This window comes from Delphinus delphis, chromosome 2, assembly GCF_949987515.2.
Source record: "Delphinus delphis chromosome 2, mDelDel1.2, whole genome shotgun sequence".
Taxonomy (NCBI): domain Eukaryota; kingdom Metazoa; phylum Chordata; class Mammalia; order Artiodactyla; family Delphinidae; genus Delphinus; species Delphinus delphis.
The window spans coordinates 28,484,836-28,511,896 of record NC_082684.1 but is presented as its reverse complement, the minus strand read 5'-3'; the positions used below and the strand labels follow the sequence as shown (position 1 = coordinate 28,511,896).

The following is a 27,061-nucleotide window of genomic DNA, read 5'->3' as shown; positions in this document are numbered from 1 at the left end:
CCCCCGCTGCCCCACCGCCCCATGGCCCCCCCACTGACCCGCACTGCTGGTGCTGTTCACGCAGCGCTGCTGGCTGAGGTCCAGGGTGAGGGGCGGGCTGCAGAAGCAGTGGAAAGAGCCTTCCGTGTTCATACACCCGCCGTTCTCACAGGCCATGTCCTGGCACTCATCGTGATCTGGGAGGCAGGGAGATGGGAGGAAGGTCGAGGGCAGTGCCAACGCGGCCTGCCCACAGGCCACCTTCAGGGAAGGGGGTTTTCTTGTAACTGTGTCCCCTCCTCACCCCCTTCCCAGGGATGCCTTTCCGGTAGGTTCCCTCACCTCAGACCTGCCCGCTGTAGTGGGTGTCTTCCCTGGGAAGGGGAACTCCCAGCAAGAATTGGGCTGGCTGGCAGGGGTGGGTGAGCACTCAGCTCTGGGCCCCAGGGTGGGGAGGGGTGCCAGGTGTCTCACCCTCACACTTCCTGCGGGCAGCGTCGTAGTGGTAGCCAGGATCGCACAGGCAGATGTAGCCAGGCACCGTGTTGAGGCACCGGCCGTTCTGGCAGAGACCAGGCCCAAACATCACACACTCGTCGGCATCTGTGGGAGGGCAGAGCTGAGGCGAGGGGAAGGCGAGAAGCAGGATGGGGCAGTTCTTAGGACTAGGGGTTCCAAAGCCAGACTGGCTGGGGTCGAATCCCGGCCTTGCCACTTGCTAGGTGGGTGACTTCGGGCAAATTGCTTAAGTTCTCCTTGCCTCAGTTTCCTACCTAGAAAATACGGATACCACTACGTAACCTCTTAGAGTTATGATGAGGATTAAAAGGTTAGTACATGTAAGGGGCTTAACACGGTGCTTGGCACGTAGCAAGCATTCAAGGGGAACTACTTCCATTTCTGTTATTTCCTTTTCCGGTTTCAGGTGTGAGCCCATTCCTGAACCACCCTTCCTGAGTGTGAGTTCCCCAAAGTTTTGGGCTTCGTAAGTGGGGCCAGGGAGACCAGCAGCTGCCTCTGGCCTGTGTCCCTATGCCCTGTGACTGGGTTAGTCAAGGCATCATAGTTTGTTCCTTGGAGGGTTCAGCCTCGAGTGAGCAGAGAAACCAAAATGGGGTTGTATAGACACTTCAGGAGGAGCTCAGGTCAGAACTTCCAGCTAAAAATCTGCAGCCCTGGGACAGGAACGTTGGTTGGAAGCACCCTGAGAGGCAGGGACTGCATGCAGAGTTTCCCTGGGGGCCTCCTGGAGGACCAGGCCGGGCCTAGTCAGGTGAGTGGCGTTCGGGAAGGAGGGTCTGTAGGGAGGTTACCTGTGTATGTGGTCTGTCCAAACATCCAGGCTCCTTCCACAGGGATGTAGCCTTTCCCACTAGGGCAGATCTCGCTGAATTCGACTGTGCAGGGAGGCATCCAAGCTCAGAGGGAGAAGGGTTCTGCCACCCCCCCTTCCTCTCCCCCCTTCTTTCAGTGTCACCCTGCAGAGCTGACCCTGAGAGGATTTGGGACCCTTGGGGGCCTTACCTGAGTCCTCGGCTGGGCACAGCTCACAGGCATCTCCCCAGCCGGTGCCCTGGGTGCAGCAGCACTCGGCCTGCGTGGTGTTCCGGCCCAGAAGACTGGAGCAGGGTGGCTGGCCCTTTTGCCCAGAGTAGCATCCCATGCGGATGGGGCCTGGGGGGTGTTCCCCTGCCGGGGCCTCAGGGATCCTGTGACCTATTTGCGATAGAAGCCCCTTATTATTGTCTGTTCATGGCCCCCTGGGGCACCCTAGCCTTTGAATTTATTTTAAAATTTAACCATTTATATAGCGCTTTACAGTGTGCGAAATGCTTCCATCGTCTCGCCTGATGCTCTTCACACCCGTACGGAGAGCTCACCCGAGGCCATCTGTCCTAGAAGAGGCAACCGAGGCTTCGAGAAGCTAGGTGACTTGCCAAAGCCACCTAGTGGCTTAGCAGAGAGTTGACCCCCGTTCCTCTGGTGCCAAACCCCCGCTCCTTCCAGCGTACCATCCTGCCTCCCTCCACTGCAGTGGGGCGCCCCCAGTCCCTGGCATACCGTATGGGCAGCCCTCTCTGCCCATTCCTCTGCTTCACACTGTACCCCTGCCCCTCCCACCCTTCCTTGTCCTAAGTCCTGCTTGCTTTTCCCCAAGTCAGAGAAGTCCAGCTGAGTCCCATCCCGCCAGGGCTGAGAGGCTGAGCCCAGCAGCGTCCCTCGGTGGAGTGGGACGGGGAGCGTCGAACTTAGCTTCAGAGTCTCCCTCAGCCAACAGCTCCCCGGGGTTGGATCGAGGGTCCCTCCAAGGCTCAATCTGAGATCCCTGAGGCCCCCCTAAATTGGCATTATAGCATCTTGAGCCTCCTGTAGGGTCGTCACAACCCTGCAGCCTCCTGGAAGTTCCCTGGCCTGGAGCAGACTTGGCACCGCACTCTCAGACCCCTCACCGCTCGGCACTCCATCCCTGAGCTGCAGCCCGGCCGGCCCACATCCCTAAGAGCTGGAGCAGTGGAAGTGCTTTGTAAGCCATGGAGTGGTGGTGCACAACGACGGGGTGGGGTCCGGGGCTCACCTCCAGCCACCCGCGGTCGGCAGCGCCCCTCCTGAGCGTCATACTCCTCCAGGTCGCTGGCGCAGAGGCACAGGAAGGAGCCCTCCACGTTCTCGCAGAGTGCCGCCCCGCATACCGCCAGCATGAGCTCGCACTCATTCACGTCTGCCAGGCAGGAGGACAGACTCGTGGGCAGAGGAGAGGCAGCCCAGGCACCCCTGCCCCTGCCTCAAGCCCAGCAGGCAGATCCTTGTCTCATCCCCCCCAAAGAAACAGGCTAGGCCTTGGGGCAAGAGTGGAAGTGGGTATGAGTTAGCAGGAAGGAGGAACAGATGAGCAGAGGGCATGGGAAGGAAGAGGAAGAAGGAGAAGGGTGGCAGAAAAGAGTCCGTAAGTGGACAAAGAGGAAGGGTTCCTCCCTCCGCACGGTCCCCACATGTGCCCCTTGAGACCTTAGGGTCTCTGGGGAAGGGTGGTGACTTCACTGGCGTGCTTGCTTCCCCTGCTGGTTGAAGGTGGCCTCGCTTCCTTGACCAACCTGGCCAAGGTGCCCCTGTAGGGTGGGGCTGAAATCTCCCTCCCTTGCCACTCTATGAGGACCCCTTATGGAGCCTTGTTAGACCCTGAACATTTCAGGAGGAGGGCCCTAGGGCCCCTCTATGCAGGGCAGCCAAGATCTGCGGAGATGGGATCAAGGGCCCAAGGGCCTTCCCTTCCCTGGCTCAGGCTTCTCACCAATGCAGTCCCAGCCGGAGGGCGAGGTCTCGAAGCCCTGGTCACAGAGGCAGCGGAAGGAGCCTTCGGTGTTGTCGCAGAAACCGTGGCTCCCACACATGGTGTCGTTGGCACACTCGTCTATGTCTGTGGGACAGGGGAGGCTACAGTGTAGGGTGTGCTCTCTATTCTCTGGGAATTCTTATTTATTTGGTCTACTAACACCAAGATTTCTGAAAGCTAACTTCTGAATACAGGAAAGGAAAACTCTAACACTGACATTCCTCTTCAATTTTTGTGTAAGCACTGCTGTATGGAAAATACACAAACTTCAAACAGCAGCAAAAAATAGTTTCTAGCTGGATACATGAAAAATAGGTGTCCTCAGGCTTCTCACCCTGGACACCCGCTCCCGACTCACCAGCACAGTCTCCAGTCGGGGCCACATGGAAGCCGGGCTGGCAGCCCGGGACACAGCGGTAGGAGCCGGGGCTGTTCTCACACCTCCAGGCCCCACACGCCGAGCCTCCGAAGTCCTCACACTCATCAGTGTCTGTCCCCAGAGTCATGAGAGGGGACAGAAGCGGCCGGGTCACTACTCTGGCCCCACCTCTCTGGCATTAAAAGGTCATGCCCCACAACCTCTGGGGTCTTTGATCTGTTCCAAACTGGTGTGCTCGTGTCAACCCCCAAGCATCAAGTTCAGGATCATTTCCCCTGACCCGCAGGGCTGAGCGTCTAGGAGGTGAGCGCTCTGCTATTTAGGAGAGCACCGAGCTCTCAGCCTCTGTGACACTCCTGTCCCCCACACCCTGCTCTCTACAGCAGAGCACTTTCGACTTCTCTTTATAGAAAACCTTCCCCAAAGTGTATTATGGAGAGTCGTCTTCATATCTGTCTCCCTTGGTCAATTTCAAGATTGTCCATAACTGTCTATTTGTTCCAGCAAAAGACATTAAACCCAGGTGGTGTTTAATAAATATCTATTGCATCAGTTTGGCTTTAAAAACTAGATTATGTGCTCTGCTAGCACAAGGAGTCCCTGAGTCAGCAGAGGCTCAATAAATGCATTGGATGATTAATCTGTGGAAAGTTCTCTGCTTCCTGGAAGCTGGGGGTCCAGGTCCCAGGGAGCTGAGGAGGAGGCAGAGTGGAGGAGACAGATGTGGGGAGGGGCCCCGTTCGCTCCCCCCAGAGCCCTTACCCACACACTCCCCACTCTCTGCGGAGGTCTGGAAGCCAGTCTTGCACAGACAGTTGAAGGAGCCCTCAGTGTTGACACATTGCCCCCCGAGACACCGGTCAGTGACTGCACACTCGTCCACATCTAGAATAGAGACATCTGTCAGCAGGACCAGCCATGGGTCCCCAGGGCCCTGTGCAGCTTCCTCTGGGCCCTGAGGAGCCCATAGGAGGGCCAGGGAGTGGCTCGAAGTAGGAAAGTGCTGGAAGGTCCCAGGGAGAGTCCAGAGCTGGAAGCCAGAGGCCCGACTGGGGGGTGGAGCCCTGGAACTGGGGCTGTGTCAAGGGGAGAGAGGGTGAGGGCACCTGCCATAGACACCATGGAGAGGCCCTGGAGGAAGACTGAGACCCTCCTGACACCTGCCTCCCGTCTCATCACTCAGCCTCCTATCTTCCCATCCTGGGTGGGACCGTGAGCATTTTATTTCAGTACTCTAGATAGCCTCTAGCGCCCCCTGCTGCTGGCTCCTCACCCTGGCAGCTGGCGCCCCCCTCTGCACTGGCAAAGCCGGGGGCGCAGAGACAGAAAAAGGACCCGTGGCTGTTGAGGCACTCGCCGCGCGGTGCGCAGTACTCCTCTCCCACGCACTCGTCCACGTCTGTAGGGAGAAGATGGGCTGTGCTGTCTCCCGGGGACGCTCCCGCCTCCCCGCGCACTCTGCCCCCGTCCCCGGTGGGGAGACCTGAGCCACTCACCCTCACACACAGTGCCATTGGCCAGCTGGAAGCCCGGGGGGCAGAGGCACTGGTAGGAGCCAGCCGTGTTCTTGCACTCGCCTCCCAGGCAGCTGCTCTGGGGGTCTTCACACTCATCCACATCTGCAGGGTCACACAGGGAGGAGGGCAGCCGATGGCAGCACCTCCCAAGGGCAGGAGCCAACGGGGAGGTCTCCAGAGGACCTGGCACCTGCCTGAGGAGACTGGACCCATAGGGGCATCGTTCCCTTGTAAAGCAGCACAGCTGGGAGAAGCTGGCGAGGGAGCCTTTGGGGAGCGGGATAACTGCAGCTCCCTCCTTCTGTCCCAGCTCCCCCACCTTGGGGACAGTTGGCCTATCCCGGCAACCCTGGCCTAGGGTGGCCGAACCCCACTGCCCTCATCATGGCTGAGATGGCCGAGATCTCGCTGAGAAACAATTGGGAAGGCAGATGAGAAATAAGCCGAGGGAGCAGATACAGAGAACCTGAGAAGGTAACAGAAACTAGATTATTATTACTATTTTTGGGGGGGGGGGGAACGCGGGCCTCTCACTGTTGTGGCCTCTCCCGTTGTGGAGCACAGGCTCTGGATGCGCAGGCTCAGCGGCCATGGCTCACAGGCCCAGCCGCTCCGCGGCATGCGGGATCTTCCCGGACCGGGGCACGAACCCGTGTCCCCTGCATTGGCAGGCGGACTCTCAACCACTGCGCCACCAGGGAAGTCCGAAACTAGATTATTTAAATTGGCTACAGATTGCCTGGTACAGGCCAAGGTTTTTCAGAATATGGTCCCAGCACCCACCCTTACAAGGAACCCTTGAGGACCTTCTTAGATGACAGATCTCAAGGGCCCCCGACAGAGGTGGATTTAGTAGGTCTGGGACAAGGCCCCGGGAAGCTGCCTGTTGAACAAACTCTCCCAGCGATTCTGACACGCGCTGAAGCTTGTGATCCAGTGGCTCAGTGGTCCCCTAGACCCAGTTCTGCAGTCGCCTTTCCAACTGCTGTTGGGGGAGGGGCAAGAATAGGTGTCCCCAGCTGGCCCACCATCTGAGGTGAGCGCCCTTCTCTAAGGGTGATATGGGTTAGTCTGCACTCTTCTCCCCCACGGCGGGGGGGCCTCTCACGTCACAGGTATGGCCCAGGGTGCTGGGCCGGTAGCCCCGCTCGCAGTCGCTGCAGGAGAAGGAGCCGGCAGTGTTGGTGCAGACTCCCGTGGGGCAGACTCCCAGAAGGGCACACTCGTCTAGTTCTGGGGCAGACAGCCAGCCAGTCCCCGGGGGCCTAGGAGGCCTCCCTCCACCTGGTGAGGCAGGAAGCACCCCACGCCTCTGGCTCCCTCTCTGAGCTCATAGGACTTTCTGGGGGTCCCTGGGGAAGGGGAGGCCCTGGCTGTGAGCCTTCTGTAGGGCAACCCCAGTACCCTCTCCCCAGGATGCTCCTGGGGCAGCTCTACCGTCAGCTTCCCTCTTGCCTCCGTGACTCCCTTTTCCTCCTGTCCTCATGGAGGAGGAAATAGAAGCTGTCCCTGGGGCCAAGTCCATTCACAGGGTCCTCTAGCCTAGCCTGGAGACCCTCGGCATCAGCCCCAAGCTGGGGGACAAGTGGAGTGCTCTTTGAGAGGTAAGAGGGCCTGTGTTCTCGGTCCCTCTCTGCCATCCCCCCTCCCCCGGGTTACCTTCGCAGGCGGTGCCGTCCTCGTTCACCCAGTACCCACTCTCGCAGGCCGAGCAGGTGAAGGAGCCCTCCGTGTTGAGGCAGAGGCCCGCAGGGCACGAGGCCCGGCTGGCACACTCGTCAACATCTGAAACAGGCCATTGAGCTCTGTGTGGGGCTCTGCAGGACAGACACGCCAGGCTAGCCAGAGACCAGGGGGGCGGGAATGGGGCAGGGTGGGGGAAAGGACGGGTCTCGCAGCCACACGTTGGGTCAGCGTGCTCAGGGATGGGGGCCAGAGGGAGGGAGCTGCAGGCTGACTCGCTGCGGACAAAGCGTGCTTCAGATCTTCTTCGTACCTTGGCAGCCCTTCTCGTCTGAGGTGACCTCATAGCCCGGCTCACAAGAGCATCTAAAGGAGCCCTCCAGGTTGATGCACGTTCCACGGGTGCAGACCCCAGGGGTCAGACACTCATTCACATCTGCGGGAGAGAAGTCCAGGATGGCAGGCTGGCCTCATCTCCCTCACGTGGCCTCCATCATCAGGCTGAGAGCATCTCAATTATGAGGCCAGGGAATCAGCATTCAGAGGGGCCATAGGCACCCTGGGAAGGGCATGAGGTCCTTCCTGTTCCTGGGCCCACCTACTTAGACAGGGTACCCTTCTCCCCTGAGCTCACTTCCCCCCACCGAACTCACTTCAGCTCTATCTAGTGACACAGAGCATCCTGCAAATTCCTAGAAAAGGGGGCCGGGTCCCGCAGCCCTGGGACTGGTTTGGCCCATCTGAGGACACCTGCAGGCAAGTGTCTAAGACCCTTGACTCACCTTATAGTGAGTCTGAACCTCTCTGGTCTCCTACCCGCCAAGCAGACTGGCATTATCTCATGTTCCCAGCCCACCCACCAGGTTCAATAGGCGAGTGGGCAGCGTAGAGAGAGGGCAAGTTATGCCTGGGTGGCTGAGTGGCGGTCTCAAGGGCCTGGGAAACGTCTGCCCTCTCCAGAGCCTCAAAGCGTCTATTCACAACTCAGTCCCTCCTGGCATTCTGAACCCTGGGTCCTTCTTCCTGTAGGGGCTGAGGGGAAAGAGCATTCCTCCTACAGATGACATGCAGCACCCCTCCCCCTGGAGGGAGAAGAGCACCCGCTGTTCAGTTAGGCGTTGCTGTTAGACACTGAGACATTGAGATGCAGAAGAGCAGAAGACCACTCCTCCCTGGGAAACACACCACTGGTGTCAGCCTCTTCCAAAGACGCTTGGTACCTCACTCTGCCTAGCAGGATCCAGCCACAGAAGCCGCTGGGACCTTGGGCTGTAGCCCAAGGATGGATGTGGCCAAGGAGCTGACAGGCACCCCCCACCCCCGGCTGATTCAGAGGGCAGAGCACCCGTAACTGAAGCACACCCATCTCAGCCCCAGCGTCATCTGGGAACCCAGCCAGGTCATGGAGGACAATAGCCTCCAAGCCACTTCCCTCTGCCCACCCCTTCCCCTTCCTGTTGTGGGCTCATCCAGGGGTCCCAAGGCCAAACAGCCCCCTCAGTGCCTTGGCAAGCAGCCCTCACCTACACAGCTCCCACTCTGGCCCCTGTAGCCCTCCTCGCAGGGCAGGCAAGTGTAGGAGCCAGGGGAGTTGACGCATCTCCCGTCAGGGCAGGTGCCGGGGTGATGGCATTCGTCGATATCTGCAAAATAACAACCCCGCCCGCCTTGGTCATGTCTGCGAACCACGGCACATGGGTGGGCTGTGAAGAAGCAAATCCTTGACCCTGCCCTTGGCTGGGGAGAAAGAGGGATGTCAGTTTCTGTACTGATGGAAACTAGGAAAAAGTGAGTGCTGTCCTGTGTTCCCAACCCCACCTCCCATCCACTGTCCTGGACAAAAGAGAGATGGAAGACCTTTAGGAAGGGAGACTCCCTGGTGAAGGAGGCTGCCCTTCCACTAGCTAGGGGAGGGTGAGAGAGCTTGAATTCATGAGCTGGACTCTTGGGAAGGGCCTTCGTATCTCCCTTGTTCCTTTACAAGGGGTGACAATGAGGTGTTTGGACATGCTTGGCAGATCCCAGAGGCCCCAGAATAGGTCCCAGCTGGGCAATGAGGGCCAAATGGGCTTCCCTGCACCAGGAAATGAGGACTGAGGGTGATCCCCCAATCTTAGATGTGGCCAAGACCAGCCCTGAGGCTGATGCAGAGTGAAGGGTGGAGGCTGGCAAGGCTTCTCAGCTGGAGAGGAGACTTTTCTTCTAGCTGAGAACCACATAGAGCTCCAGCACCCACTCTGGTGAGATCCAGGAAAGTCAGCCAGAAAGGATGAGTCTGAGCACCAACCGGACAAGTAGGGGAAGGGGTGATCCATGGAGAGAGAGCAGCCAGTCCTGGGAGAGTGACAGGGAGCGGGAGCGTGAGCTCTCTCCCAGGAACTGCATGCAGGGCTCTTCCCAGCATGAAGCTTGCATACTGGGGAGTCCATCATCCAAGGCACCCAGGCGACCTGGGCTGAGTTAGGGAGGTTGTGACACAGGGATTGAACTCTGGGTCAGGACTGCAGGAGGACATTCTGCTCCTCTGGCCCAGTGTCGAGGCTCCCAGTCTCTATTCATGACAGACAGAACTATTCATGACAGACAGATTGACCGAGCGCCAGATTTACCCTCCCTATGTGGATAACTGTCATTCTCCTGCAGGGAGGCCACCAGTTCATGTAGATTCAGAGACCCTATTGCCCAGGAGGAAGACCTACTCAGCACCCATGGAGGAAAGAAAGGCGGGAAGCAGGGCCAAGGGTCAGAACACAGGCTTTCTGCAAAGGGACCCAAGCCAGCAGCTGTCATAATAGAACAGGACATGGGCCCGGAAGTGGAGGGTGAATATGAATCTCCTCTGAGGTTGTTTGGTCTACAGAAGACCGGGTACATCAAAGCCCTCTGTCCCAGGGAACCAGTACCTCTCAAGGTCAAAACTTCGCCCTGAGGGTCCACATGAGGATGACATACACAGGGCGGGTGGTTTTTCAGGTGGTGTGTGTAAGGAGATACCCAGAACTCCCGGGCAATCTTGGGGACACTGAGATAAGGCTCACCTCTGGCAAGAGGGCAGCCAAGAGCCCCTAGCTGGGCTGTGGTGACACCAGGCTAAACTATTCTAAGGGCTTCTGTAAAGACAGAGATGGAGAGAATGAGGCAGAGGTGGAGGAAATGAAGGTCCTAGGGCCACCAACTTTGGCCAGCACCATGGCCCGCTGGCCTTGGCTGGGTACCAAAGGAAAATGGGCAAAGCCATTGGGAATTATCCACAATTCCTGCTTCAGGGATGTGAGACTCCGGGATGAAGAGAAAGAATGAGGCAAGGATCCTCCTCTAAGACCACACTGAGGAAAAACGGAGTCTTTGGACCTCTGCTGCAGGGATCAGGCAGGACAGGAAGGAGATTAGATTTACCAGGAGCAAAGGGCCCTGAGGTCTGCCCTGCCCCGAATGTTCTGGGCACATCTGTGGAGGTGGTGCCCGAACTGTTTCACACTGGGCGTTAGGAGACTTGCAGGACGAATGCTGTTCACTGAGAATTCCAGCTCTCCACTTCTGGGCCACGGTGGGCTGTGCCTCCTCAGCCCTTGTGGTTGGTTGGGGCCAGGGGACTAGTGCTGGCCAGTAGCTATGACGTGTGTAATTCATGGGCCCAAACATTTATTTGTGTGCAACCCCGCAGGGTGCTCTTTCTTTCTTCCATGAACACTGGCCACATTCAAGATGCCGGCCATTCCTTTAGCCAGGTTCTAGGGTGAGGAAACGTGGGGCAGGATGTTTCCTCATGATGGACATGTGGCCTTGGTCAGATATCAAGTTTGCGGTGTCCTAAATCACTGAGGTTGAGGTTGGCTGTTCATGTAGTGTAACCTGGCCTGTCCTGGCACACCCACCACTGGCACACCTGGTACACCTTCCTCAGACCAGAGCCCCAGCCAGCGATGATCATGTACGAGAGGTCTGTCAGCAGGTGAGAGAGGGAGGGCAGAGGTCCACCTGAGCCAGGGCAGGCCTCTTCTAAGTGGGGGTGGATATAACAGAGCCACTAGCCTAGCCGATTACAGGAGCCAGATAACGATTCTGGATGAAGTGGGTTCCATGTGAAAGGCACAGGCTCTGACGTCACCAGATATCTTGAGGCCGTTCCGCCAGCCTCTTGGTGCCTGGAGCCAGATTTTCCTGCCTAGTCTAGGGTTTGAATTTTAATCTAAGCTTATGATATGCTTTGGTAGCTTTTACCCTGGTCCTCGGGGGGCAGGAGCTGTCTGTCTTTTTATTGCTATATTCCTAGCCCATGGCTGGGACCCAGCTGGCGCTCAACAAGTGTTTGCTGACCGAAGAATGAGACCATATGACTAACTAAACCTTCACATCCTCTTGGTATGAGGCTGCTGAAGACATCCCAGAAGATCCAAGGAAACAGTCACCCCAGGGACCAGCTTGCCAGCCTGCTGTCTGTACACTGGGAGGATCCTGGAGCTTCTCTGACCAGCACTGCAGCCTCTGCGTGAGGAAATGTGAGGGTGCTGCCTCTGTTCCTCGTGAGAGCACAGGGTGGGGAGGGTGCTCACTCAGGCGCCAGACGCTCAGGTGACCTTGGACGTGGGTGGGGACAGCAGAGCCCTGGCAGTCTGCAGGGGAATCTGACCCCTTTCCATGGGAACCCAGAGTCCTGGTACGATGGAAATGCCATCGAGACTTTGGATGGGCTGCTGTCCAGACCACTCGGGCCTTTCACCAGATACTTGAAGTTTAAGTGGAGAGAGTGATTTCTTAGTTGGAAGAAGAAGAAAGAAGGAGAGGAAATTCACTGGGCTCTCGGGGTGATGGGCCGGGTCTGTGGTTATGGATGGAAACCTGGGGAAGTGTGCAGGCTACATCCGTTTTTCTCTCAGCAGACTCAGAGTGTCTGCCCTGGGCCAGGAACTCAGCCTGACCTCCCAGCCGAGGTGTGTGTCTGGAACCTGGCGTTGAGGGGAGATTAGACGTGCGAGAGAACGGGTCCTCAGACAGTAGTGCCGCCCCCTACTCGCTGTAGGGCTGCACGTGCGCTTTGTATGTGGCAGGTTATTCAGTCCTCACAAGAGCCCCTAAGATGGGCATTATGGTTTCTATTTTCAGACGTTGAGGCAAGAGCCAAACCCAGGCCTGTCTCCGCCAGAGCCTGTGCTCTTGCACGGACTGGTTAGTATAAATTTGATATTTTTAATGTCCTGGTATTTTTCTTAGTTCATTTCCTTTAGTTTTGCTTTACTTTTTAACAAAGTCTAATGCCAAATTAATAATGTTCAATGCTTAAATGAGGCAGTCTATCAGATCCCTAGCACAGCACCTGGCACGTAGCAGGCACACATCGAATGCTAACTCCCTTCACTCTCCCTTCTCCCGGAACATGCCAGGATGTCTGTCCCCAGTAAGTTAGTGAGGATAAGGGAAGTGGGTTCAGGTTTGGATCATAAGTGGGCCTGAGTTTAAACGGGGAGGCATTGAGAGGGGAAAGTAACGCGCCGGGGATGCAGACAGAGTATTGTCTGTCCTACATCCCTAGTGACCTCTCCCCTTTGCCAAGACCTGCCAGGGCTCTGGACTCTGCTTCTGTGGTAGTGGCATTGGGAAGGGGGTGGGCTCCCTTCACCAGACACAGAAGCTCATCTCTCGCCTCTAGGACCCTCTGAATCCTGGCCCAGGGAAACCTGGAGGCAGGGAGGCGTCTGGGCCTAACCTTGGATCCAGGGCAGGACTTCCTTCCAGAGAGAGCCTGGATTCCCCCTCACCCCTTCCTGTCTCAGCCAGTCTTGGGAGCACATGACCCAGGCCTCTTGCAAGCATCTGAGAGCCCCAGCCTGGCAGGGGGTTGGAAGTGGCAGGGCTGCCAGGAGCTGACATGATGGTGGCAGGTTCAAGCCAGTCTCTGAGGACATCAGTTGGCAATGACACAGCCACCTTATGGCAGGGCCTGGGAAAGGGGGCCAGGATGAGGGCTCATTTGTTCATTTATTCCACTAGCATTTGTTGGGGTGTCCAACACATGGACATTTGTCAGGTGTCCATGCATGGTCATCTAAGGATATGGTCCAGCTCTGAGGAGCTCACAGCCTTAAAGCTTTAGCAGGTAGGCCAAGCCCAAGGCCCCAGGCACCTCCCAGATAGATCAACCTTCCCTCTGCCGCATGACTCAAGGTGAGGGGCAGAGGTGCATGGAGGGGTGCTCCCGGGATCTCATGTACATAAAGTTACTGTGCTCCGTGCTGCCGGGACAGACAGGATGTCAAAATCCCACCGAGGGGACAGAAAGGCCCCAGAATCCACAGATCGGTCTCTCTGTGAGAAGGAGGGGCCCGGCATCAAGGGGCCCAGTCGGGGATAAGCTGGAAGGGGAGCTGGTGGTGGGCAGTGCCCGGGGAGGGGCCAGGAGAGGGAAGAGCGGCACCCCATTCCTTACCTTGGCAATGGCCCTTCCTGACCATCGCGTAGCCCTGGTCACACTCGCAGTGGTAGGAACCCTCCGTGTTGGTGCACCGCCCCCCGCTGCACACCTCGGGCTGCCCACACTCGTCTATGTCTGTGAACACACAGAAAAGTCCTGAGTTGGGGCCAGCCCTGCAGGGGGTCCTGGGACATCTGTTCAGAGGCCAAGGCCAAGGACAGCCATGCTGAGGCCCAGGCAGGGAAGGCATCCTTGCTGCAGCGATGAATGGCAGGGTGTGAGACTGACCTAGCTCAGGCCCCTGCAAACTCCTGAGTTCCTTTCTCCTGGAGGAGACGGCTACTTTGGGGGCCCATGGGGACTCTCACAGCTGTCTCCTTACCCCAGTGCAAGGGCTGGTCTTTAGGTCAGGTGGCTGTGCCTATGGCAGTATCTGAGGAAGCCAACGAAGTCCCCCTCTTGACCCCAATAAACCCCCCAGAAGTCTGCTCCTAGAGTTCCTAGGGGCCTTCCTAAAGGTTAGGGATTGGAATTCCCTGGCGGTCCAGTGGTTAGGACCAGGATGGTGCTTTCACTGCCAGGGGCCCTGGTTCGATCCCTGGTCAGGGGAGCTAAGATCCCACAAGCCACGTGGTATGCCCCCCCACCCCCCAAAAAAATAAGTTTAGGGATTAAGCAGCCAGTGAGAGACAGCATCTTAGGCAGCTGTGGATCTGTCCCTTTGGTTTCTGCCATTGTCCCAAAGCATAATGGTGCCCTGTGATGGCTTGAAAGCCCAAGCCTGGTCATGCCCCTCCCGTGCTGGGTTCCCTGCTGCTCAGCCTGCCTCACAAGGCCTCACCCCAGCCTTGCTGTTTGTGCTGATCCCCACTGGTCCAGCCTCCAAGCCTTTGTTCACACAAATGCCTCTGCTTGGTTTGATGGCCTGCAGAGCCCTACTCCCATTCCAAGGATGGGTTCAGGGCTTCCCTGGTGGTGCAGTGGTTAAGAATCCGTCTGCCAATGCAGTGGACACGTGTTCAATCCCTGTTCCGGGAAGATCCCACATGCTGTGGAGCAACTAAGCCTGTGTGCCACAACTACTGAGCTGGCATGCCACAACTACTGAAACCTGCGTGCCTAGAGCCCGTGCTCAGCAACAAGAGAACCCACTGCAATGAGAAGCCCGTGCACTGCAACGAAGACCCAACACAGCCAAAAATAAATAGAATAAAGATAAATTAAAAAAAAAAGGGTGGGTTCAATCTGTCGACTCTAGGTCACTCTGGCCACTCCCCATTCCCTGCCCCTCACAGTGAAATTAATGGAGGACTCACCCTTGCCCCAACCCGTAGCAATGGTTCAAACACTTCACAGAGGCTTTGTGCAGATGAAATGAGATAATCCAGGTAAAGGGCTTAGCACAGTGCCTACCTGACACAAGGTGAGCACTGAAGAAATGTTAGCTGTTATTATTTTTATTCTAGCATTAAACCTACCCTATAAAATCCAAGCTCCTCAGTCTAGCATGTGAGACCTTTTGTGACCTAGCCCCGCCTGGTTCTCTCACCTGGGTTGCTGCTTCCCACATGCCTCCTTCTTTTTCTTTTATGGTCAAAATTTTAATGTCAAAAACTTATAAATGTTTGGTATTAGTCCACATACAATTCAGTTTTTGGTGTAGAGTTCTTTGGCCTCACGAAAAAACACTTGGTTTACTTCACTAATAGGAATATCTCTTAATGCTGAGATGGCCTCTTCTTGGTAATTCTTCTGCTGTCGATTTCTGGCATAGTTATCTGTGATTGCGTGAATGGAGTTGAGTGGAGAGGTACTCATCATGTTCATCCCAAATAAGAGCACATATAGTAGTCACATGATTACTATAGTAATGAGGAGGTACACAGGCAATACAACTGCTCGATATTTTTGAGGCCAACAGGATAAGCCTGAGGAGTTTAGCCTAAGGAGCTTCTGCACGTGCTGTTCCCTCGCCTGGAGTGGCTTCCCACCCACGAGCTTGGCTGTTTCCTTCTCATCTCTCAGTGAGGCTGCCCTCGCCCCTCCAACCCATATGGCCCTTCCCAGGGTTCCCTTAGGAATCAACCCTTATATTGAATAGTAACTGCTTTTTTTTCTCCCTGACTGCTGAGAATGTGCCTTATTATCCTAGTGTCCTTAGTACCTAGCCCAGACCCCCCCAAAGCACTTATTGCATGAATGGAATAGTAAGCATTTGTTTACAGACATGAGCAATACTTCATGACACTTTAGTGCACAGTGGAGTCACTGGCAGATGGTATAAAATGTACACTCTCAGGCCCATGTCCAGAGATTCTGATGCAGCAGTACTGGGCGGGCCCAGGAACCTGCATTTTAATAACTCTCCAGGCAATTCTGAAATAACTGGTCCTCCCTTTGGGAAGCTAAAGAGAACCTGATAAAGGACCCACAACCTGGTAGGGCCAGGATGACTGCCTGATAGATAAGCCTGGGAAAGCTGACTTGTTCTATGGAGAAAAATGGAAATGGAAAAGACCCGATCTTAACACCCATGCAAGGATGGACTCCAGATGGACTAAAACATGTCATGAAAGGCAAAACTGTAACTTTAATGAAAGAAGGTGTAGGAGAATATCTTTGTGAATTAAGAGTGGGGAAGGACTTGTTAACTAAAGCTCCCAAAGCATAAAAAATAAGGCAAAAAGGTGAATTTCAATATATCAGAATTAATGATTTCTGTTAAAGAAAGGACATGTGGATAAGGTCAATGGACAGAGGACAAGGTGGAAGAGTTGTCATATCTAAACCCAGGCAAGTATCTGGAATCTATAAGGAACTCCTAAGGAGCCACAAGGAAAAGCAACCAAAGGCCACTGGAAAAGAGAGCAAAAGATAAGAACAAGGGCTTCCCTGGTGACGCAGTGGATGAGAGTCCGCCTGCCGATGCAGGGGACACGGGTTCGTGCCCCGGTCCGGGAAGATCCCACATGCCGCGGAGCGGCTGGGCCCGTGAGCCATGGCCGCTGAGCCTGCGCGTCCGGAGCCTGTGCTCCGCAACGGGAGAGGCCACAACAGCGAGAGGCCCGCGTACCACAAAAAAAAAAAAAAAAAAAAAAAAAAAAAGATAAGAACAAGCAGTTTCTAGATAAGGAAACCCAAAGGCTCATATACGAAAAGATGCTCATAGATACTAGTAAAGTAAACGTTATTTTAAATATTTAATAATCAAATAATTTATCTTAATCAATTATTTATATTTATATTAATTTCAATTCTAGAAATTGTAATGCCTTCTATTAATTATATAAATTAATGAAATAATTTATAAATAAGAATAAAGTAAATATTTAAAATAAGGAGGTATTGTTTTACCAGAGCAGCAAAATTTAGAAAGTGGATGTTACCCTGGATGAGGCCTCATCACACCACAGCCAGACCCCACTGGGAGAAGCTCTGACAGCTGACCTTGACCTTCCTGCCTCCTCCCCCAGCTGTCGGGTTGGCAGAGACATCTGGACGCCCAGGCTGGCACGAGGCAGGACCCTTTGTCTGGGCCAGTCCTGGCGACACCCTTCCCTGCAGCAGCCACTGCTTGTCCCTGGCCAGCATCGCGGGCCGGGCCTGCAGGGAGCAGTGCCTCTGGCCCACAACACGTGCCAAGGCTGCGAAGCCCAGAGAAGCCCCTTGCTCCCGGCCTCTGCCGTTGATAACTCCAGACTGTTCTGAGCACTGCTGCCTGAGTCATCTCCCTGAAAGCTGGCTGACCGCATCGCCGCCCTCTGCTTACAAACCTCTATTGGCTGCCACTGTCTGCGGGACAGCGACCAAGCACTTCAGCCTGGCACTCAAGACACTTCGCAAACTGGCGCCGGCTCCTGACACTTCCTCTGCATACCCCGCGCTCCCATCACACTGGATTTATCATTATTCCCAGAGCATGCCAGGCTTGTTCATTGCTCTGCCCTCTGCAGAAATGGTTCCGTTTCCCCGAAATACCCTCTGCTCCCTCCTTCCCTTCACCGTGTGTGTAAGGGAAGGTGTTGGAAGCAAACCATGTTTTGGGGCCAGGGTGACTTTGATTCTGTTTCCAGCTCTGCCACGGCTCTAGGTGTGAGGTCTCTGGGTGGTTCAATTCACCTCTCTGAGCCTCAGTTTGCTGAACTGTAAAATGGGGATAAGGATTTGTGCTGCATGGGGTTGGGATGATGAGCTTCATAAATAAAGGGCTTAGGACGGTGCTGCCATATGAGAAGTGCTCACTAAATGGTAGTTGTTATTATTCTGTCCCCACTCAAACGCCCCTTTGGGAAACCTTCCCACATTCCTCCATACAGAACCAGTGCTTCCTCATCCCACAGTGCCAACGTTCACACCTCACTCATTGCAGTAACCCTAGAGCTCACACAGCGCCCAGGCCAGAACCAGCAACGTGAGCCCCAAGAACAGCAGTGTCATTCTCTAGGTGAAGGATCCCAGCTCGGTTACGGATCTTACAGCACTGCTTCGAAAGCGCTGCACCCTATTCTCTGTAGTTCGTAAAAAAGTATGTGGAGTGTTTCGTATGTGGTGTAAATGCCGCATATTAAAGGGCCTTTCTTGGAAGCATCTTTGTCCAGCGGCCCCATGCAGAGCTTCCCAGGGAAGCTTAAAGCCTTGCAGGCATTTCCCAGCAAGGGCAAGCCTGCTCCCAAGGCTGCCTGGAATCCCAGTTGGTGTCCTCACGGGTCACCCTCTTTATCCAATAGGAAAGAAGCTCCTTGTCACTCAGGATTTGGGGACCTGGTTTTTCGTCTTCATCTCCAGCCATGTCCCCAGACCCCTCACACTCTTGGCTCCAGTCACAGTTCCTTGGAGCGTTGGTGAATGTTGCTGCCTTTCAGATTCCTATTCCTCCATCTGGTCTCAGCGACCTCAGCCTCAGCGCAGGGTCTGCTTCCTCCCAGGTCCAGGTTAGAGCCCTGGTCTTGGTTCCTGCGGCCCCCGTATTCCCCACACCCTGCAGCTGTGTCACTGGGTGCTGTGAATGCCTGGATCCTCTTCCACCCCAACACTACCTGTGTGGTCCTGTGCCCCTCCCAGGGGCAAAGGTGGCTCACCTTACCTTGGCATTCCTGTGTGGCCCCCGAGGTGGCCAGCGTGTAGCCAGGGTAGCAGAAGCAGGAGTAGGAGCCCACGTGGTTGACACAGCGCCCCCTTCCCTTGCAGGGGTCCTTCAGACACTCATCGTCATCTGAATGGAGGGAGGTGAGAAGGACAGTCAGGGAGGCCTTCCTTTGGGCACCTGCCAGCCACCTGCCATGCTAAGGACTGGACAGGGAATGGTGCTGTGGGGCTAGGAGGGGATGAAGGAGCAGAGGAGGCTGGGAGTTGAAAAATCTCTAAGGCTGAGGGCCATGAAGTCGGTTCATTGGGCCCATTCAAGAACCAAGGGCCTGGGGCAGTGGCCCCGCACCTCCCCCCTGCCCCGCGTCCCCCTCCCCCAGTGGCCCGGTGATAACTTCCTTTCTCCTTCAAGGCACAGTGGATGTGTCTCCCTTGTATAAGAATACTGGGGGAGTGGATGAGGCCCACACTGGATGATTTATGTGTTATGCCTCCGAACCTCTCCCCCAGGGATGGCCGTGGCTTCAGTCTGCTATGCAGACTGAGGGGTGGGCTGATCTCAGAGCTGAAGGCTCCAAGTACCAGTCAGGGGACCCTGGGGTGGCTTCCCATCCTCCTGAAGTCCTGGGGACTCATCAGATGGTGCTCCCAGAGACCGGTCTCCCTGAGGTTAAGGTTAGCTTTGTCCATAGGGATTGCTCTCCTCAGTCCATCCACCACAGAGCACTGCTCGGGCTTTCGGCTGCCTGGACTCTGAACTGTCCTCCAGCCCTGCCTCCACCCACCCCAGCCACTGAGTGAGCCCAGGCTGCCCACGTGGATACCTGCGCAGTAGGCCTGGCTGGGGTGCAGCCGGTAGCCGGGGCTGCAGATGCATCTGTATCCATCAGGGAGGTTCACACAGGTTCCCGGGCCGCAGATGTTGGTGGCTCCAGCAGCGCATCTGTCAATGCCTGTGGATGATGGAGCAAAGCAGAGGTTATGGTGGGGTGCGGATGGGTGAAAGCAGTGGAGTGGGGTGGGGGCAGGGCACACGGGCCTCAGAGGACCACAGAAGCCTCACCCCAGCCTTAGCTGGGCCCTCCCACATCCACGTATAGCGTGGCCTGTGTAAGAACCCACGGCCCCTCCTCCCAGGGCCCCGAGCCCTACCAGGATAGAGCTTGCAGCACTGCATCCCTCTGACCGAGACCCAGGGGGTGCCAGTAACCTGTGTCCCGCGTCCCAGCAAAGGGGCTCCCCTGCTGAGGCCTCCAGCCTGACCTCACCCTGAACACGGGGACAGCTCTCAGCCACAGCGAGTGCTTCCCTTCCCTGGCAACTCCTGACCAGTTTTTCTTAGGCAGACAGACAGATCTGGTGAGGGGGGTCTTGGGACAACTGCCAGGGGAAGAGGGGAGAGGTGGGTGCAGGCTAACTGAGCAGGGTCTTGAGTGCCATGTTGAGACAGGCCTGTAAGCAAGGGGGTCATGGGAGGTGGGGTGTGATCAGAACTGTCTCGGAAAGACCACGCATCTTGCATGTCATCTTGTTCAGAAAGGCAGCAAGACGGCAGATGGACTGGGGTGGGAGGGGAGGCACAGAGGGCCCCTAGAAACCTGTTGAAATGAATTAAACAAGGACTGCCTTGGGTGGTGGTAATGGGTAAAAATGGGAGATGGAAACTGAATTCAGAAACAGTTTGGAGACTCGCCAGGACTCAGGGCTGAGGCTGCATAGAGAGCAAGAGATTATAGGTCTTTTGAACTGTGTCCATAATACCAGAAAAGTACCTGGCGCTTAAAACATGCCGAATGGACAAATGACTGAATGAATGAGCGATGCTCTCACTCCAGGTCTCAGCCGGAAGCCCACACACCCACGCTCCCAGCCCTGCCCCACAGCACTGAGGGAACCCCAGAGACCCAAGGAAATGGGTCAGGATGTGGCCTGTGGTGGTGCACAGCGGGGCTTCACAGCGTTCGCTAAATTGGACTGAACTGAACGTGCACACCGGCCTGTTTGTCGGGCTACCCTGCCCCTGGCCTGGCTCCAAGTTTGTGTCAGCCTGGGGGCTCAGGAGGACCTCCAGCCAGGTTCTAAATGTCCTCCCAGAAGGGTGGGGTTGGGGGATGGCAAGGGGGAAGGGGGATCAGGTGAAAGTCTATAGATCGTGGGAGGGATTCTGTCCCCACATAGCTGAATCCCCAGCTGAGCCCCTTAACCCAGCTCATCTTGCCTGCCGAGCGGAGGGGGGCCGAGGACACTCGTTGGAGCAGCGCACTGAGCCCAGAGAAGAGGGGTCCTGGGGGAGGGCAGCAGGGACGCCCTGGTTCAGGCCTAGGAAGGCCAAGCTCCCAGCCCCACCCACACTCTCTGGACTGTTCCACCAACCTGCAGGGTCTCTCCCTCTGCTGGAGGAGATCTGGAAATACCCCTCACCCCAAAGTGACCTCAGTCTATGAGGGTACAAGCAGCAAGGCCCTGATGAGGACGCTCGTGGGAACACACGCACGAGCACACACACGTGAGCACGCACGTGTGCAGGGAACAGCTGCAGCAACACCGGCTTCTCTTGAACCAAGTCCCCAGACAACGAGCCTTTGAGGAGGGTGCATTCCAGAGCAAGGTGGATGTGCCGGGGATCTCCCCACACCACCCCGCAACCACTGCAGCGGCCAGAGCCTGGGGAACGCAGGCTCCAGGGCAGCTAAACAACTGTGAGAAATAGAACCATTTTCCTTCCCTAAAGTCGGCCCTCCCTGTGGGCAGGAGACTGCCCACCGCCAGGGTACTCAGCTGACCCAGGGTCAACAGCCTGGAAGAGCCAGGCTCCTGGAGGCCCCATGTGCTCGCCTTCCTTGAGAAGGCCCCGTGGATTCTCCTGGAAGGCACCCCTTCTCTTTCTCCTGCCTGGCTTGACCGGTGCTCCAGACGGGACTCCCCCGATCACTAGGGGCACCCTGTGCTCTCTGCGGAATGCGGCCGGGGCCGCTGACCCCGGCGGGAGTTCACTGGACACTGTGCATCCGGTGGGAGAGCCCTGGAGTTGGCTCTGGCCACCCACACCTCATGGGGCTGTTGCAGGTACCTGACGGGGCCGGGGTCACCAGCACATCGGTGGGGGCGGTCACTTGCTCTTCTGCCCGGGCCTCCGGGATCCCCTGTCCAGGCAGTGGCGGCGTTGGTCTTCCTGTGGCGTCTCCTGCGGAGGGGAGAGGGGCGGGGGGAGCGAGTAGGCCTCAGCCCCTTGACTGCCCGCTTTCCCACCCCCTGGACAACATCCCCTGCAGAGGTGCAGTGCCCTGTCCTCCTCCCTGCCCTCCAGTCCATCGGGCTCTGAGAACAAGGGGTGGAACCTAGGGCGGGTCATCCCCCCTGCCTCTTAGTCTCCTGAAACTTAACCTGGCCCCAAACAGAGTCAGAGAATCTGAGAGCCCTGACGGGGCTTAGAGCACATCTGGTCTCCCGGCTCCACTCCGCAGGGAAGGAGGTGGAGGCTCGTGGGAATGGCCACTTGTCCAAGGTCGATAGCTTGTTGGGAATGGGGCCGTAGCCCGGGTCTCCTGACTCCTACTTCAGCACTCTCCTTCTGTCTGCAGAGTTCTTTACAGTTTACAGAGCTCTGCCTGGACCACCAGTGTCTCATCTGCCTTAAGAGGCAGGCATTCGTGTCCACATCATAGTAGAGGAAGCTGAAGCCGACTTCTGAACAGTGCCCTGTCTGCAGCCCCAGGGACCGGCAAGCTGGGCTCTGTGGAGCTCTAATCATTTCCTGAGGGAAGACAGGCTGGGGGCAGAGCTCTGGGTACCTGACCCGCCCCTGCATCAGCCAGACCTTCCTCTTTGGTCTTGTTTATTTGCTGACCAGCACCATGAAGGGCAGAAAGAGTGTCGTGGCTGCGGAGGTATTTGTAAGGCATCGCGGTGCCTTTCACTGACCTATAACACCTTCCGCAGACAGAGCTCCCAGGAAAACTGATCACACGTCTCATCATCTATAACCTCAGCTGATTTGAGCCTTGCACCAGCTCCCGGGTACTATCTCCACTCCTAGATTAAGGTCTCTCCTTCCTTCCCTTTGTTTGCTGGGCACCACTAGGAGGAGGCACTCACCTGGGACCCAGGCAGATAGCTGGGTAACACTGGTTGTGACCTGCACAGAAACGGGAGGCGGTCACTGTTGGCTTCCCTGTCACCCCCATGATGTGCTTCCTTCCTCCACACTCACCCCTGCTTCCAGGCTCCCCGTCCAACTAACTCCCTCTTTCAGTCTTTCATTCATTCCAGGTGTTGATGAGTTCTTACTACACCCTGGCATTCTGCCAGGTACTTTATGTCTACTGTCTTAATGAATCTTCTCAACTATCCTCTGGTAGAAGGCTGTAATGATCAAAGGAGCCGATGTACGGAATGGGCCAGCTCAGCGTTACAGCAACAAGTATCGTATCAGTGCTATGATCTCCACATCTCAGACAGCAACAGAAGCTTTAGACGTTAACCAGTCTACCGAGGGCCACAGGGCCAGTGTGGTGAAGCTGGGACCCTAGGCCACACCTGGTGTCTCTCACCATAGCCCAGGGACAGAGGTAGAGGAGCTGTGGGGAGCAGGGGAAAGAAAAATGGGCAGGGGATGGCAGAGGGCCAGGAGCATGGCTGGGGCTGGGAGGACACGGAAGAACTTTGGTCTGGGAGACAATGCATGCTTCTCCAGGGAGAGAAGAAGCTCCCTGGGGAAACAATATTTGCGGAGAGTCAGGGATGCAGGTTGGAGGGGCCAAGGGATAGGGTAGGGATTGGCAGACTGATGAGGGAAGAAGCAGCTTCACTCTTCTGGAATGTTTTTCTAGGAGGACACTCAGTTCTTTGCAGGGAAATCCTGGGCTCAGGAGAGGGGGTGGGCTCCCCCTTTCTCAATGAAGTGGTTTGAGGCTATTCACAGCTCTGCTTCTATTCCCCACGAGCCACTCACAGAGGAGACCTGAGACCTTAAGCAAGTCAGGCTCAGAAAGTGCTGAATCCGGAATTAATCTGGAACCAGTTCTAGACCTCATCTGCTGTGATGAAAGCCTGAGTGACAGCCAGGACTAACAGGACACGTTCCTGCTTCCTTTCTGAAGGGGGCCCCAGAGCTTCCCGAATGAGAGTACTTGCACAGCAGCTGCTGGAAAAACAGGAGCTGTTGTTATTACTTCCTTTAGGGTAAAACTGGGTCTTTGGATCAACTCTCCCACCACGGCTTCTCTGCAAGTAAAATCCTACGTACACTCCATCTTTCTCCCCTCCCTCCCTCACGGGACGCTGCCCTGCGGCCTCAGTGCTACCACGTCCTGCTCTCTGCCACCCTTGCCCGACTTGCTGGTGGGAGGACTCGCTTACCTGGCCAGCCTGAGAGTCACCTGGGAAGGAAAGGTGAGAGCGTGAGCTCAGGGAGGAGGGTCTGGCTGCCTTCTCCCTCCCACCCACGGCCAGGGCTGGTTCAGTCCGTGACCTCCTGACCTCGTCCCCCGCAGGCTCAGTGGTAGAGAGAGCCCAGACTCTTCTTACCTGCCTCTGCCCCTGCCACCCTTCTGGCACTGGCCAGCCCAGATCCCAGAATCCCAGGTCTGGAAGGCCTACAAAGCGGTCAGTTGGTGAGAGGAAACCTCCGGGGCTCCTTTGATGCCCCCGGTGACAGGAGTCCCACCCGCTCCGGGCCAGTCCACCCCATGGGTGGACTGCCACCCCATCCTCGCTGCAACCCTCCTTGCACTGCCACCTCCTCCCTCCCGACCACATCGGGTCACTCCGCCCCTGCCCCAGGCTACAGGCCAGGGCAACAGTTCTAGGAAGGGGAGGAGTTGCTCCTGGCCTGGCCAGTGTCTGGTTTCCATGATGACTGGGGCTCTGCCTGACTTCCGTGTCTGTCTGTTCCCAATTCCTGGAGCACTTTGGCCATCACTTAGTTCTCCTGGTCCTCATATGTCCTTGGCCTCCTGCACCCTGTGCTACCAGTAACCCGGGCTTGCCTTCTGCGTGGTTTCCCAGGGCACCTGCCGGGGTGCCTAGAGTCCAGTCTCTTTCCAGCCCCACGCCTCCTGGGCCCAAGGCGATTGAGCTGGAGCCAGTGCTCTGACTCTAAGGCCATGGGAGGGGATATAAAGCCCCCAGATTCCCCAGGATCCACCTGCCGACGCTTCAGGCTTGGCAGCGAGCACCAGCCCCAGAAGCTGCGTGGCCGGGGGCCAGGGATGGAAAGGCCTGGTCAGCTGGAGTGGAGGGTGCGGCGGGCCTCTCCCACCCCCAGCAGCAGCTCCCTGGGACATGGGTACCTCTTGACCCTATATAGGAGAAAGAGGAGATGAGGCCATGTCATCAGGCCAGGCCATGAGAGCACGTTCCCAGGGCTGTGCTGCTGCTCTGAACTCCTTTTTCTAATGCCCCAGAGATGGAATGCCATGGGTCCAGTGGCTCTTTGAGGTGCTGTAACCCGAGGGGAGGGGGAACCTCTCAGGCATCTTCCCCAACCCAGATACCTTTGTCAGGGATGGTCCCGGCCTCCAGCCAGGTGCCGGTGGCCTCCCAGAGTGGTTGCCTCTCTGCTGGTCTGGGCAGGGTCCCATTGCTCTTCTGCCCCTGTCGCCTCGAGGGCCTGGTCAGTTCCTCCTCCTCAGCTTTCCTCATGGACAGACGGATGTCTGAGCTTGAGTAGGTGTAGCCGTGGCCGGCAGGGCAGATCTCCTTGAAGGCCTCTGCAAGTTCAGCAGTCAGAGGACAAGCTGAGGGGTGCTGCTCCCGCAGGAACCCAGGGCCCTCCTTTCCCTGCCTTTTGAGGGACAGGGCAATTGTGGCAGCAAGGAGGGAGGGGCCCCAGGTTGGGTTAAGGAGTTGAACAGGAAGGAAAATTAAGAGTCTTCTGGCCTGACGTTAGGTCAGGTAGGGGAAACTGGCCACTGGCTTGGAGGAAGCCCTTCGGCGGCCGGGGCTGAGATGAGGACAGAGGGTTACCTGTGCCAGGCAGGGGGCACTCCTCACACTTGCTGCCCCAGGCTTTGCCCACTCGGCTGCAGCAGCATATCTGCTTGGTGATCTGCTGGGCCAAAGGCAGGGTGCAGGTGCCGGGCCCCAGCAACCGGTAGCACAGCCCCTGCTGCATGGAGATGGCCTTGTCCGCTGCAACAGACACGGCAGGTGGGGATGGGCAGGTGGCCAGCGGGAGGGGAAAGGCAGTGGGTGGAGGAGTGACCGGCCACGTGCGTTCAGATTGGCTTGGCCTGCATCTCAGTGTAGAAGTTGGGGCCCTGAAAATGCTCACAGAACATTTGGAAGAGTAGCTGCAGGAATGTTTTTAGCACCTCCTCGTGTTATCTGTTTGAGGCGACCCTTGACTCTCACCCTCATGTGGGGAAACTAAGAGCAGGAAATGTGGATGTCTCTGCTTGTCTCCAGATTCTGAGTCTATACGTGTTTACAAAAGCCCATGCTGGGGAGCACGAGGGAGGAGCAGTGTGCTCTGAGGGCCACAGTCTCCCTGGGGAGATGAGACGAGGCGAGAACCACAGGCCTGATGGGGAGCTTGGAGGACCAGGCCCTGTCTTGGTCGTCTTTGCAGCCCAGACACCCTGGGCAATGTCGGGTGCATGTAGATACTCAGTAAATGCTCGCTAGATTGACGGCTGCCTGGCTGGAGCCATGAATCAAAATCCCATGGACTGCAGTGAGTGTAAGCCATGCTGGGTTTAGAAAATAACAACACCAAGGGCCAACCCTGCCTCCCTGCATGAAGGGTCTCTATCCAGAACTAATAAATAAGTCATCATGACCTCTTCCTGAGAGTGGCCAGATGGGTTCTCCCCATTCTGGGTCCCCTCGTTCTCTGCTGTCCCTTTAAGGCTCTTACTACCTAAGGCTCTTACTACCTCCTTGCCCTGGGGATGCTGGGTCCAGTCTTTCCCTCACATGGGTGCTCCCTCTGGGTGGTGCTGGAGTCTGTTCATCTTGTGGCCTCCCCAGACCCAGTACCTGGCGGTTCACAAACTGAGGGCTTGGCCGGCCACAGGGAACTCTCCTGAGCCCTGGGTGGCCCACCTGACCTGGGTAGCTACTTTGCAGAGGCCAGTCGGGACTGGTTTTATTCAGTACTGGTCAGGCCTCCCTGGTCTGGCTGTGCCGTCAGCTCTGCCATGGGGAGTGGTGGGTGGAGGGGGGCACTGCCAGCCTGGGCCTCTCCCAGCTGGAAACCACAGAGGTCACTGGAAACAGCTGCCTGGGTGTTCACACATGCACACACACGGACACGATGCTGATACGACTAGTGACATGTACGCGCTCACGGACACACGGGGACCGCAGGATTACGGAAAGGCCCCGGGGCCGGCAGCAGTGCTGCTCCTGCTATGGGCAGGCTCCTTAAGAAAGGTCTGCAGTGAAAGGACCAGGCTGCTAAGCTCAGGCACTGGAAGAGGCAGCCACAGCTCAGCCAGACGTCACAGCAGGGACAACACACATCCTCCCAAAGCAGATGAGGCAACAGATGGGACAGTAATGATGAGAGAAAAAACAGAGGAGGTAGAAAATCCCAAACTGTAAAGCCCTCAAAGAAATACATAAAGAAAACAGAGAAGCAGTGACTGTCTCCATCCCAGCAGGATGAGGGATCAGGTTTGGTACTTGGGGCCCAGTTCCAGGTGAGGAGCAGCCCCTGGACCCTGCGATAGGGT

General features: G+C 56.6%; 1 protein-coding gene across 2 annotated transcripts in view; it reads right to left on the bottom strand.

Annotated features, from left to right (window-relative positions):
- The window catches only part of LTBP2 (latent transforming growth factor beta binding protein 2), a 98,624-nt gene that overhangs the window by 4,160 nt on the left and 67,403 nt on the right, over positions 1 to 27,061 (bottom strand). The window contains exons 11-33 of one of the 2 annotated variants that reach the window (XM_060004195.1): positions 25,350 to 25,514; positions 24,878 to 25,093; positions 23,742 to 23,761; positions 22,479 to 22,518; positions 21,454 to 21,567; positions 19,208 to 19,336; positions 18,382 to 18,510; positions 13,314 to 13,433; positions 8,413 to 8,532; positions 7,203 to 7,325; positions 6,866 to 6,991; positions 6,315 to 6,439; position 6,003; positions 5,186 to 5,308; positions 4,963 to 5,088; positions 4,452 to 4,574; positions 3,669 to 3,800; positions 3,269 to 3,394; positions 2,555 to 2,698; positions 1,504 to 1,695; positions 1,293 to 1,376; positions 454 to 582; positions 39 to 176 (exon numbers count right to left, since the gene is read on the bottom strand). In XM_060004195.1, the coding sequence (XP_059860178.1) occupies positions 39 to 176; positions 454 to 582; positions 1,293 to 1,376; positions 1,504 to 1,695; positions 2,555 to 2,698; positions 3,269 to 3,394; positions 3,669 to 3,800; positions 4,452 to 4,574; positions 4,963 to 5,088; positions 5,186 to 5,308; position 6,003; positions 6,315 to 6,439; positions 6,866 to 6,991; positions 7,203 to 7,325; positions 8,413 to 8,532; positions 13,314 to 13,433; positions 18,382 to 18,510; positions 19,208 to 19,336; positions 21,454 to 21,567; positions 22,479 to 22,518; positions 23,742 to 23,761; positions 24,878 to 25,093; positions 25,350 to 25,514 (2,745 nt within the window). The remainder of the gene's footprint in view (positions 1 to 38; positions 177 to 453; positions 583 to 1,292; positions 1,377 to 1,503; positions 1,696 to 2,554; positions 2,699 to 3,268; positions 3,395 to 3,668; positions 3,801 to 4,451; positions 4,575 to 4,962; positions 5,089 to 5,185; positions 5,309 to 6,002; positions 6,004 to 6,314; positions 6,440 to 6,865; positions 6,992 to 7,202; positions 7,326 to 8,412; positions 8,533 to 13,313; positions 13,434 to 18,381; positions 18,511 to 19,207; positions 19,337 to 21,453; positions 21,568 to 22,478; positions 22,519 to 23,741; positions 23,762 to 24,877; positions 25,094 to 25,349; positions 25,515 to 27,061) is intronic. The other variant, XM_060004194.1, reaches the window with a different exon arrangement.